Source organism: Capra hircus, chromosome 3, assembly GCF_001704415.2.
Source record: "Capra hircus breed San Clemente chromosome 3, ASM170441v1, whole genome shotgun sequence".
Taxonomy (NCBI): Eukaryota; Metazoa; Chordata; class Mammalia; order Artiodactyla; family Bovidae; genus Capra; species Capra hircus.
Genome location: NC_030810.1, coordinates 46,031,603 through 46,045,300, shown reverse-complemented (window position 1 = coordinate 46,045,300; position 13,698 = coordinate 46,031,603). Strand labels below are relative to the sequence as shown.

At 34.5% G+C, this 13,698-nt stretch overlaps 1 protein-coding gene across 1 annotated transcript in view; it reads left to right on the top strand.

Annotated features, from left to right (window-relative positions):
- Positions 1–13,698, top strand: part of ANKRD13C (ankyrin repeat domain 13C) — an 89,172-nt gene that overhangs the window by 28,510 nt on the left and 46,964 nt on the right. The window contains exons 2-5 of the mRNA XM_018045474.1: positions 3,911–3,952; positions 9,541–9,645; positions 11,504–11,589; positions 12,736–12,781. Of these exons, the coding sequence (XP_017900963.1) occupies positions 3,911–3,952; positions 9,541–9,645; positions 11,504–11,589; positions 12,736–12,781 (279 nt within the window). The remainder of the gene's footprint in view (positions 1–3,910; positions 3,953–9,540; positions 9,646–11,503; positions 11,590–12,735; positions 12,782–13,698) is intronic.

Sequence of the window (13,698 nt, the reverse complement as noted above, 5' to 3'; positions counted from 1 at the left end):
AGACCAGCCACCCTTCAAATACTCAATAACCACATATAGCTACCATATTGGACAGTGCATGTCTAGGATAACTACTATAAAAATAGTAAAAATAAATATATACCTTCCATCCACAGATAGAAAACCAAAAAATGGAAATATGAAAATAATCAATTTGGAAAAAGGTAGGAAGATGAGAAAAAGAAATGGAAAACTGGCAAGACAGATATTGAAAGCACAAAAGAAAGCACAATGCTGGAAGGTAGAGTTAAACTCCAATAATTCCTTAGTGGCTCAGCTGGTAGAGAATCTGCCTGCCATATGGGTAGACCTGGGCTCCATCTCTGGGTTGGGATGATGCCCTGGAGAAGGGAATGGCTATCCACTCCAGTATTCTGGCCTGGAGAATTCCATGGACTGTATAGTTTGTGGGGTTGCAAAAAGTCGGACATGACTGAGTAACTTTCATTTCAATATGATTAAGTACAATATATGAGTGGATTAAATGCTCTAACAGTTAAATGATAAATACTGTCTTACTGTATGAAAAAAACACCCAACTGCATACAATTGGAAACATATCTGAAATACAACATGTAAAAATTGAAAGTGAAAGGAATGAAAAATATATTCCATGTAAATAACAGTCAAAAAATTGGTATAGTTGTGTTAACATCATGTGGTTGTAGGTTAGTCACTAGGTGGTGTCCGACTCTTGCACCCCATGGACTGTAGCCTCCCAGGCTCCTCTGTCCATGGAATTCTCCAGGCAAGAATACAGGGGGAGGGGGGGTTGCCATTTCCTTCTCCAATATTAACATCATAATAGAATTTAAAGCAGAAAATACCTGAGATAAAGAGAGGTGCTTCAAGATGAAAAAATCATTCATTTTACTGGCAAAGTAATTACAAATTAATAACATAGGCTGAAAATATACCAAGCAAATATTGCTAGAAATATAAGAAGATATAGAAATCCCCATTATAATGGAAGATTGTAGCTTTCCTCTTTTTAACAATAAGCTGACAAGAAAACCAGTAAGGATACAAAGAGTATGAACAACACAAACTGGACCTAGTATGTTTATTTGAAATGTTGTACCCCAGACCCTCAGGTTACATGTTGTTTTCAAACATACAGAAAATGTTTACAAAAATTGATTAAACTTGACCATAAAGCAACTTTCAACATGTTTCAGACTGAAATTATATTGAGTTTGTTCTCTGATCACATTGCAATTAATCTAGAGATTAGTGATCAAAAGATAAAGATACTAGGAAAAGGTGAAAAACCAAGCATCTAAGAATCCATTTCGAGAAATTACGAAAAGAACAACTTAATTTACCTAATTTCCCAACTTAAGTCTATTTCACCCAAATAACAGAAGAAAAGAAATAATAAAGGCAACAATCATTAGAACAGATGTTAGGTAGCAACATGCCAAAACTTTGTTCTTTAAAAAGATGCGTAAAATTAATGAACCTCAGACTGATCAAATAAGAAACACAAATAACAGATGTGAATGAAAACTGGGGCATCTGTATAAATTTTAATGTCATTGATAAATCGTAGAAGGATATTTATGAACAAAATGTATGACAATAGATGACAATTTAGATGACATAGACAGAATCCTAGAAAAACATTGTCAAAATGTACACAAAAAAGGAATTAGGAAACATCAGTACTCTTGTCATTATGAATCCATAATAAAAATGTTCACTCTAAGGAAATTCAAGGGCCAAATAGTTTTATAAACATGTTCTTATAAACATGTAGGAAAAATAACATGAAAACTTTTACAGTTACATTACCCAATTATGGAAATATTCAAGTGTGCAACCCTTGCCTAAGGTAATGCCTGTTGCATTTTAGTGATATTTTTAGGGTTTGTTGCTATCAGTCAGAGCTTTTTCTGAAGCCTTCATTCATGAATGCTTATTGACTGTATTTTGAATGTTGTATGTGTATTGGAAGCATTTCATACCCATAAATGAATAAAATATGTATCTAGTTGTACTGAGGTTAATGTCTAATGAAGGAGACAGATGTTTCTACATAAAATAAAAAGTACAGTTTAGTGTGAAAAGTGCTTCAATAAAGAGATAGGTATAGAGGGCTCTGGGAGCAGTGCAGAGGGACATCTGATTATCTAGAGAAGGCTTCAGTGGATAGATGATGTTTGAGCTAAGCCCTAAAAGGTGAGTGTTAACTTGCTAGGCCAATGGGAAGGAATGTTTAGGAAGAATTAACAAAATGTGTGTAAAATATCAAGAATCTCGGCTACTGGAGAATTTATTGCATGCAATTCAGATGAAATAGGGGTAAGAAAGAAAATAGGAGAAGAAAGGAAGGTAAGGACTTATCTCAAGAACCTTGTATGCCGTGTTAAAGATAAAATGTGGACCATGGTCAAGCCTTTCAAGTGAAACTACAACACTGTCAAGTTTTTGTTTTAAAATTATTATTCCAGTTTAGAGAGGAGATTGAAATGGGAATTAAGAATGAAAGTCCAAAGTAAAGGATTTGGTTTTGACCTAGTATTGAGCTGTTTCTGGCATCAGTTTGTCAACAAGTTTTGTTTACTTTTTGTGACTCTTTTTGGTTTTGATAGAGATTTTCATAGAATGTAAATGCAACACATGAAATTAGTTCAATATTTAGAAAAGGTGGAAGACGATCTTATTCTAACCAATCAAATTGGAAATTGATACTTGTATATGCAGATTTCTTTTTCTCTGGAACTGATCAGAAACGAATGTTTACAATAACAAGGTATTGACTTTTGCAAAACAGAAAATGGTACAGACCCACCTAGATTTAGCATATTGAGACAGAGGAAATTGTTTCCCTTTGCAATATACTCTTTTTTTTAAAATTGAAGTATAATTGATATACAACATTTTATTACTTTCAGGTCTATAACTTAATGTTTTCATGTTTGTATATAGTGAAGTGATTACCACAAGAAGTCTGATTAATACACATCACCATACATAGTTCAAAATTTTTTTTTCTTGTGATGATAGCTTTTAAGATCTACATTTAACAACTTTCAAATGCAGTATAATAGTAACCATGCCATATGTTACATCCCCACCACTTAATTTCTTAACTGAAAGTTTGTACCTTTTAATTCTCTTCACCCATTTCACCTGCTCTCCTATTCTTCACCTTTGGCAATCATCAGTTTGTTCTCTCTCTCTCTCTCTCTCTCTCTGTGTATATATATACATATGTATGTGTTTTTTAAAAATCCACATATAGGTGAGACTATGGTATTTGTTTCTATCTGACTTTTTTCACTTAGCATAATGCCCTCACCGTCCATCTGTGTTGTTGCAGATGGCAAGATTTCATTCTTTTTTTAATGGCCAAATAACATTCCATTGAATGTGTAATACATACAGACACACACACATTTTATCCATATGTCTGTCGATGGGTGCCTTGTTTGTTTCCATATCTTGGCTATTGTAAATAATGCTGCAGTGAACATGGGGGTGAATATATTTTTTCCAGTTAGTGTTTTCATTTTCTTTTATTTTTTTAAAACTTGAGGACAGGATTGAATCTTACTGAGATGAGGAAGGATGAGTGTGTAGTAGGTATTTAAACTGTGTGCTGAATGAACAAAGGTTGATACAGAGAAATAACCAACAAAGGAATCTGACATCTATTTGAAGGAGAAGTCCCAAAATAAAATGGATATTTTTCATGGGAGGTGGAGGAAACACAAGTAGGATATGCTGTGTTTAGAAACCATTGCGTCCTCTGACCTTGACTTTACCACATAAGGAGGATCGTTTTGTAGTCACATTATATTTGCTTAAAATTTGTCAGTGAACTTTCTGAAGGAGCAGAAACCATTTATAAATAATTTTTCCAGTGTTTTTATACTAATTTGATTTGTTTTTGTTTCTGTTTTAGGAAACACTCCTTTACATCTTGCTGTGATGTTAGGAAATAAAGGTTAGTAAATATTTTCTTTTTTTGTTGTTGTATAGTCATGTATAATCAGTTTTATTACTGCAGATGGTAACTGCAGCCATGAAATTAAAAGACGCTTACTCCTTGGAAGGAAAGTTATGACCAACCTAGAGAGCATATTGAAAAGCAGAGACATTACTTTGCCAACAAAGGTCCGTCTTGTCAAGGCTATGGTTTTTCCAGTAGTCATGTATGGATGTGAGAGTTGGACTATAAAGAAAGATGAGCACCGAAGAATTGATGCGTTTGAACTGTCGTGTTGGAGAAGACTCTTGAGAGTCCCTTGGACTGCAAGGAGATCCAACTAGTCCATTCTGAAGGAGATTAGCCCTGGGTGTTCTTTGGAAGGAATGATGCTAACGCTGAAACTCTAGTACTGTGGCCACCTCATGCGAAGAGTTGACTCATTGGAAAAGACTCTGATGCTGAGAGGGACTAGAGGCAGGAGGATCCTGACAGAGGATGAGATGGCTGGATGGCATCACTGACTCAATGGACATGAGTTTCAGTCAACTCCGGGAGTTGGTGATTGACAGGGGTCCTGGACTGCTGCAGTCCATGGGGTTGCAAAGAGTCGGACACAACTGAGTGACTGAACTGAACTGAATCAGTTTTAAACTGACTTCACTCATGTATAATCAGTTTTAAAATTTTAAGATGAGTTTTATGTTTTGAATTTTAAAACATTCACCTGGTTATTTGATTTGCTAGAGTCTAAGATTCAGTATATTAAAAAGCACAACTACTTTCTCATTTAATATGGACTATTCTTTATAAACTCATAAGTCTAGAATTATTTCGATAGGTCATAAAAAGTTAGTACTTGTTTATTCTTCAGAGCAAAAAAACAGCTCACGGATGATTTAAAAGATCTTTTTAAAAAAAAAATTATTTATTTATTTGGCTGCACTGTGTTTTAGTTGCAGCGTGTAAGATCTTAGTTCCCTGATCAGGGATGGAATTTGTGCCCTCTGCAGGGGGAGCATGGAGTCTTAGCCACAGGAGCATGGAGTCTTAGCCACTGGACCACCAGGAAATTCCCAAAAGATCTACTTTTTAAGCCTATTCCCAGATGCCATAATTATCTGGATTCCCAGTTATCTTGAAAAGTGAGGATTCTAGGAGCTGATTGACAACCTTCTGAGTGCTAGATTTTAAAATTTTGGATGTCTTTGATAAAAATCTTCGGAAAGCATATACTGTTGAATTTTTAAACAAGATAATTTTTTAACACTTTTCTGATGTTCTAACCATATCATGAACATCTGTTATTGTTATATACTATAAAATAGCTGTTGCTGTAAACGTTTGATCTGAAAGATATTACTAGAACTTGCTTTGATGAAAAACAAAATTCTTTTGCTAGTTTAAGTTTATGTGCTTACGTGAAACATGATTTGTAGGAAATTTAATTTAGATTTTAATACTACATAGATTGGCCACCTGATGCGAAGAGCTGACTCATTGAAAAAGACCCTGGTGCTGGGAAAGACTGAAAGCAAAAGGAAAAGAGGGCAGCAGAGGATGAGATGGTTAGATAGCATCACTGACTCAGTGGACATGAATTTGAGCAAACTCCAGAAGATAGTGAAGGACAGGGAAGCCTGGCATGCTGCAGTCCTTGGGGCTGCAAAGAGTCAGACATGACTTAGCGACTGAACAGCAACAACAAAACTGGGGACTCAAATTTTAGTTAGTTAGGCTGTTTTTTTCCTCCTCACAGAGAAGAGACTCACTCAAGTAACTTTTAAGTAAAGAGAGATTCATTGAGAGGCTATATATTAAATTCGAGCTATGGGGACTATCTGTCTCAGGAGGAGTAGCAACAAAAGGCAGTTTGGGAGATCAGCTGTCATTTCCCCTTTCCTCCCCGTTTCTCCCCTCCCTTCCTTCCTTCCTTCCTTCCTGTTTCTCTTCCCTTCCTTTCCTCCCTCCCCTCCGCAACCACCCCCCCCAACCTTTCTTCTTCCTTCCCTTCATATATATATGTATATCTATCCATCTGTATCAATCATCTGGTCTGTTTTTTATGGTATATCTATTGTTCTTTATTTATATATATAATATTCTATCTTTTCTTGATTGATTTTTCTCTGTTTATTGAAATTGACCATGACCCAAAATAAGTGTTCTAAGTTCCTGAATCTTGAAGGCTTTCTGATTTCAGTGTTCAATTTCTTAGGTTCCTGAATTTCTGAACAGAAAGTTTGATTGGGCCAGTTCATCTTTAGCCAAGTCACAGTGATGAGTGACTAGCGATCTCATGAATCGTGTTTGGGATATGTAGTTATTCATATAAAATTAGCTTTAGTGAGACTGACTAGGAGAGAGTTGGGGTAGAAGAGGGTATCAAGAATACAGAGGAAGAATATTTAGCAGGACTATTGGTAGGGCAGACCACGATAATCATCTCTACACCTTGGTGAAAAGAAAGATACAATTAGCTAAATTTGACCAATAATAGCTTATGCCTTCTTTTGAAGAACTTTGGATCAGAACTTTAGAAAATAACTGAAATGGATTCATTTGCAATGTGCTAGATGCTTTTTCAGGGGTTTATACATGTTTACTCATTTAGCATAGCAACCATGTGAGGAAGATTCTGTCGTTGTCCCCATTTTACAGATGAAAAAAGTTAGCTCTGAAATGTTAAGCAGCTTTCCTAGGGAGAAGTAGCAGAGTTTTGACTTGAATTTGGAGTATCTTATGTCAGAGCCTGGATTCCTAATCATTATGGTGATTGGCATTGCTCTCTTTTCACTATGAATCATTTGAAAAGAAAATGGTCTAAATCAAAGTTAGCTAACATGTAGCCTGCTTCCCTCCTGTCTTTGTTATAGTCATAGTTAATTTGATGCCAAGTCTGACTGCTATTCTAAATTTAACACTTTAATAGTAAATATATATTTACCAGAATTTGAATGTGAAATGAAACATATTTACTGTCCTAGGTCCTAATTTTTGGTGGAGGAGGTTTTGCTATGTTTCATCATAGGATTGTATCGGCCTATCCAAAATTGTTTCACAGAACATTTGATTCATGGGAAGTAATTTTTAGAGGAAAATAGTGATTTGGAAAATAGTGGCTTAATACATATTAAGCAGTTTTTTTTTTTTTTTTAATTGTGGACCTTAGCACCTTTGAGGTGCTAATATTCATTGTGACATTCTGAATTGGAGCCTTCTATTATAGAGTCATTGTTCCCTGTAGTTATTTGGTATTTTCTCTTTTTTACAAGTATCTTGAGAAACTATAATTCTGTGGAACATATTTTGGGAAACACTTGGTTAGATTATTCATGATCTGCAAATAATATCAGTTTTTGCTCTTCCTAAGTCCTTTTCATGTAGAATAGGTACAGCCATTAATATACCTATCAATTTATAATTTTCCATTTACATTTTTCCAGTTATGTATTCTTTTTCTACTTTTTCCTATTTGACCTTGTAATATTTTTGGTATTTGGTTGCACAGGCGTGAGACTGAAATAGGTAGTGGAAGATAAAACATGTACCTTATGTTTAATTCTGTACAGCAATTTTACATCCTACCACCATTCAGTCTGTGCTACTCTGTTCTGTTTTATCTTCTCCCTTAGAGGTGTGCTGTGAAGGGCACTTTTTATTTGTATACGTATTTGTTAACACAGTAAAAATTCCCAGGGCATTCAAACATTTGTTGATTGAATTAGAGGAAGATACCCTATAACTTACACACTTGTATTTACTTCTTTCTCTCACCTTAACCTACTGAAATCTTAATTTTTTCTGAATTTCTGGTGGGTATATTGGCCATATTGGCTAGGAAGAGTTTCACTTATGGATTTGAGTTGAAATGGAGAAGAACATTATAGTTGAAGGAGATTTCAGTGTACATATATTTTTATGTACTACTAGCAGACTTTCTTAAACACCTTTGTGAAATTTCTGTATTTGTTTTACTTACTTAATGTAATGTCCTGCTCGTGTAGGTATTTCTTCTATTACTAGAAATAGCGCTAATACCGTTCTTCCTCCACCTCAGCTCACTTGCATTACAACGGTCATAACACTCTTATTTCCTTCAGAGCCCTTAACATTATTTTTTTTATTTACTGCTTTACTTAATTATATTTTAACATAATATGTGAGCTCTCTGATTATCTTTCTTTTCACTGCTTATATCTAGGACCTAGAACTTAGAAATGGCATATAATAGGAACTTGATAAATATATGCTAAAAGACTGATTGGATGAATGAATCATTCATTTAGGGAATTTAAGTTGGATAGCTATCTTAGATTTCCCATGAGCCTTGTTTCAAATGTTTTCCTGCCTGTTAATATGCGTATTGTTTTTAATTTAAGAAAAATTTCCTCAGCCTATACATAGGTCTATACCTTAGACTTTTTTTTTCCTATTGTAGAAAACTTTTATTCATGTTGTCATATATTATGTTAGTTCTTATTGTAAGACTTGGTTCAGATTACGACATATCCTCAATGTTAAATGTTGGAAATGCCCTAGCCACCGAGTTGGAAACAGCAAGTATTATATAGATAAAACAGTTGAAACCACAAAATCCATTGATGAAGTACTATGTAAATTAATTTTCCCATGAATAACTGAAAATGTTGACAGTGATAATTTAAAGCCACCACCCCTGAACTTACCAGCTGAGATCCAAGAGGCTGAGATCCCTCAGTGCATCCTAAAATATCCAGTGTTGAGAATTCCCTGGTGGTCCAGTGGTTAGAATGTCATGCTTCCATTGCAGGGAGTGCAGGTTTGATCCTGGTTGGGGAACTAAGATCCTGCATGCCATGTGACCAGCCCCCCCAAAATCCAGTGTTTTGGGAACTTTTGTCCTGATCATAGATTTTTAACTGTAATTTTCCTGTCTCTTGTGGCAGTCTTCAGTGTTTCTCTTAAGTTTCAGCAGGCAGCTGTGCCTGGGCCGGATGGTGAGCCAAGTATACCTTTTTTAAAGTTACCTTTTTTGATTATTTTATTACCTTTTTATTACTTTTTTTGATTACTAGAAAGACTGTCCAGATTTGTCCTTATAAACAAGTTTTTGTCCCCTTTGGGTATTTTTCTGAACTAAACAAGCTGTAAAATTTGAAAAATAATATGGAAACATCAGTGATTCTTTTTGCAAATACTTTTTTTTCCCCTTGAAGTAAATAATGAACTTTCCATTTGACCTTGCAGATAGTCCTCTTCTGGGTCTTATTAGTTAGTAGAAGTTTTTATGTAAATTACTTTTGAGTTTCTTGAGTAATTTGTTATAATATGGAAACATTCTTAAAATATCCTTGGAAACAATTATTAGGGAACATAATATTTTGTTTGCAGAGAGATCCAATTTATTTTTGGGTACTAGAATAGATAATTCTTGAATCTAAGGATTGGAAATAACATGGTTAGATACATAGGAATTAAAAAAATTACTTAATTCTCTATAGTACAATGCTTATTTCATAGATCTGTTTATATTAACTTGATACCTTGAATTTTTACATGATTTTTTAATTTAGAGATTCTGAAAATTGCATCATGTTTGATATTATTACCGTTCTATGTTTCAGAATGTGCCCATTTACTTTTGGCTCACAATGCTCCAGTAAAGGTGAAAAATGCTCAGGGATGGAGCCCGCTGGCGGAAGCCATCAGTTATGGAGATAGACAGATGAGTAAGCAATATAAATTACTCTTGTTGTTATGTATTCTAAAAATATGAAATGATGCATTTGACATATTTTTCATTTGGTGTAACTTTCCATACCTCCCTATTCATCATCAACTCCTGGAGTTTACCCAAACCCATGTCCATTGAGTCAGTGATGCCATCCAACCGTCTCATCCTCTGTCATCCCCTTCTCCTCCTGCCCTCAATCTTTCACAGCATCAGGGTCTTTTCAAATGAGTCAGCTCCTTGCATCAGGTGGCCAAAGTATTGGAGTTGCAGCTTCAACATCAGTCCTTCCATTGAACACCCAGGACTGATCTCCTTTAGGATGAACTGGTTGGATCTCCTTGCAGTCCAAGGGACTCTCAAGAGTCTTCTCCAACACCAGAGTTCAAAAGCAGCAATTCTTGATCCCTCAGCTTCCTCTGGTGGCTCAGAGGTTAAAGCGTCTACCTATAATGCAGGAGACCTGGGTTCGATCCCTGGGTTGGGAAGATCCCCTGGAGAAGGCAATGGCAACCCACTTCAGTATTCTTGCCTGGAGAATCCCATGAATGAAAGAGCCTGGTGGGCTACAGTCCTCGGGGTCACAAAGAGTCGGATACTGACTTCACTTTCACTTTCAGCTTTCTTTATAGTCCAACTCTCATATCCATACATGACTACTGGAAAAACCATAGCCTTTACTAGACGGACCTTTGTTGACAAAGTAATGTCTCTGTTTTTTAATATGCTGTCTAGGTTGGTCATAACTTTCCTTCCAAGGAGTGTCTTTTACTTTCATGGCTGCAATCAGCATCTGCAGTGATTTTGGAGCCCCAAAAAAATAAAGTCTGACACTGTCCCCATTGTTTCCCCATCTGTTTGCCATGAAGTGATGGGACTGGCTGCCATGATTTTAGTTTTCTGAATCTTGAGCTTTAAGCCAACTTTTTCACTCTCCTCTTTCACCATGTATTGATGTATACATTCTCCACCCCACTAATACATTTTTTATCTTATTTTATTCAAGGCTAATATTTTCTCTTATTTCAGTAAATGTGAGAGATTGATTGAGTTTGCTGGTATATTTTAGACCTTTATGCTAATAAACAAAATTTCTGTTTACCTAATTGCAGGCACAGTAGTAAGCAGTTAATTTTGAGTCTCTATAGTAACTCGTTATAGTAGATTTTACTTGAGGTTTACTATAGATTTTAATATAGATTCATTCTTACTTGACAAATGAAAAAAAGAAAGTGAAGTTTAGGAAAATTAATTAAGTGTTCCGTATTGACACAGCTAATAAGTAGTAAAGCTGTGGTTTGCACTTAAGCAATTTGTCTAAATATCTGTTAACTATTGAGAAGACACTGGAGGGTTTCAGGGGTTTTTTAAGAGTCTGAAGTTCTTTTTACAGATAGAATAGGATTCTTTTTAGTATTTTTTATGCTATGTTGGTAGTATGTGAGAGCAAGTACAGTCTCAAGTAAAAGAAGAACAGATTCAACTTGAGATTTTCTATCTTTGAGATCATCTTTTAGATCACTGTCAACAACAGGACACTGCGTCATCTGACTGAGGTTGGTAATCTTGACTCAGTCAGATGAAGCCTTGCTGATGATTAAAAACCACCAAAGCTAGTATGACTGTAAGTTGATGTTGAGGTATCTCCTTTCAATTTTTCTTGAGGATCATAGCAGCTTTGCCAAAGATATTTTCTAACATATTCACAATATCTGTATTATATCTGTGTGTAATAAGCCAGTGGTATTTCTTAGCATGGTGACATTTTTTTTCACAATTTTTTTTGAGGTATAGTTAGCAGTCTAACATGGCAAAATTTATTTTAAATTAAAAAAATTTTTTAATTTAAATTTTAGTTACAGCTCTTTTAAGGAAGCTTAAGCAGCAATCCAGGGAAAGTGTTGAAGAAAAACGACCTCGATTATTAAAAGCCCTGAAAGAGGTAAGCTCAATTTCTTGACTGATTTTGTACCTAAACTGTAATTGAAAGTGTACTTTTATGCATTTTAAAAATGCAGTTTAATTTTTCACTAATTATTAAGGGTCAAGAAATAGTAAAAATCCTGCTTCAATTAAGCAATAATGACATTAAAAAATACTAATTATAGTGTATAATCTTATGGGAAGCATTATTTGCTTTGAACTTAGAAGATAGATAAAGAATTATTGCTCTCAATAAATTAGGTAACAGCTCTAAGAAAAAAGAAGGTAAATGATAATTAATGGAAGTAATTTTCCTTTGTTCTTTGGATTCAAAAATTTTCTCTGAGCAGAAGCTGCTACTGCTAGTAGGGGCAGTTTGCATTTTCTATATGTAACAAAACTGTTTATCTATCCTACTCCATGGTGGTACAGCTGGGTGAAGTGGTACAGAACGGGACAGAGGTTTGTTTTCTGTTATTTTTTCTCTTTATTTTGGATGCCTGAAAAAACTGTGGGAGAAAGACCTATGACTGTGTCTTCTTTTAGGTATGCTATTTTTTGAAATCTCTAAGGGATAAATTATTTGAGACTATTTGATTAATAGTTTTTGTTGTTTAGCTTCTAATTTAAGAAATAAAAACATTGTCTATAGATAATATGATGACAGATTATTTCAGATTTAGAAAACTTGTGTTACCACTTTATAGAAAAAAGTTTCTGTTGCAGTGAATGATTTTATTAGATCATTATGAGCCTACACAATAATCATTTTAGAAGTTTTTTTTGAAAACACTTCTAAAGTTATTAACTATTTTCACAATACTACTCATTTTGTTTTGGTTATACTGAGAAGTGGAATATTTATTGATGCAAATTTAAATGCCTATCAGTTTTATGTGATTAAAATGTTCTTGTAAAATCTGAAGTGGTCTGTATTTTCCTCTGTGGATAAGTGTAGTAATGTCTGCTATTGTAATATTATTTTAAGCAGTAAGTATATATATATATTTTGGTTCTTTCTCCGACTCCATAATTGAAATTATTTCCTTTTTCTGTCTATAGATCTTTAATGATAACAGATTTTTTTTTAAGCAAAATGTTATGCAGGTATAAGAGCTGTTAACTAAGGTATGCATTTACTAATTATACATACTTCATTTCTCAGCTAGGTGACTTTTATCTCGAACTTCACTGGGATTTTCAAAGCTGGGGTAAGAATGTGCTATGTTTTACTGTGTAATATGTAGGTATGCAAAAATAACTATTAAATAGACATGTTAAAATAACCAATACTTGCCGTAAGGAAATTTAAATATTTTTCATCATGTTGAATATAATGGTTATAAAGCCCTATGTGTGTGTGAGTCGCTCAGTTCTGTCTGACTCTTTGAGACCCCATGATCTATAGCTTGCTAGGCTCCTCTGTCCATGGAATTTTCCAGGCAAGAATACTGGAGTGGGTTGCTATTCCCTTCTCCAGTTAGTGGATCTTCCCAACCCAGGGACTGAACCCAGGTCTCCCACAGCGCAGGCAGATTGTTTACCGTCTGAGCCACCAGGGAAGCCCATAAAGCCCTATAGTAATATTTAGTTATCCCAACCTGATTAGTAACTTCCGTAATTATTTTTTTAAGGTAAAAAATTGTATTATTTAAAAATGAAGTGCTGGTTCAAATATAATAATTTAATGTAAGGAATTTTCAGAGAGAAGAGAAGAATAACTATGGGATTATTAGATTACTGAATTTAGGGAAATTTGATATATAGTATTTAGATATCTAAATGTGAAGAATTTGGTTAATATTAATTGATTTTGTATATTTTGTCATCTTTCAATCACTTTTGCTGCATTTATTGCATGCTTTATAGCCACTGTCTTAACACACTGTTAGGTTGCACACCATTCCACTTATTTATAAAAGATGTTAATTCCTAGATATTTTATAGTCATTTTTGATTTACCTCAGTAAGGTAAGTTTTCTCTCTTTCTCATTTTAAACATGAGTCTACTTAGGAAACTTTTGTGTTCAAATAGGAAGCTTGATCCTAGTGACCTATACTTTACTAAATAACTATCCAAACAACTGACTTTTGGGTTAAACATTTTTTAATATAATCTATATATAAA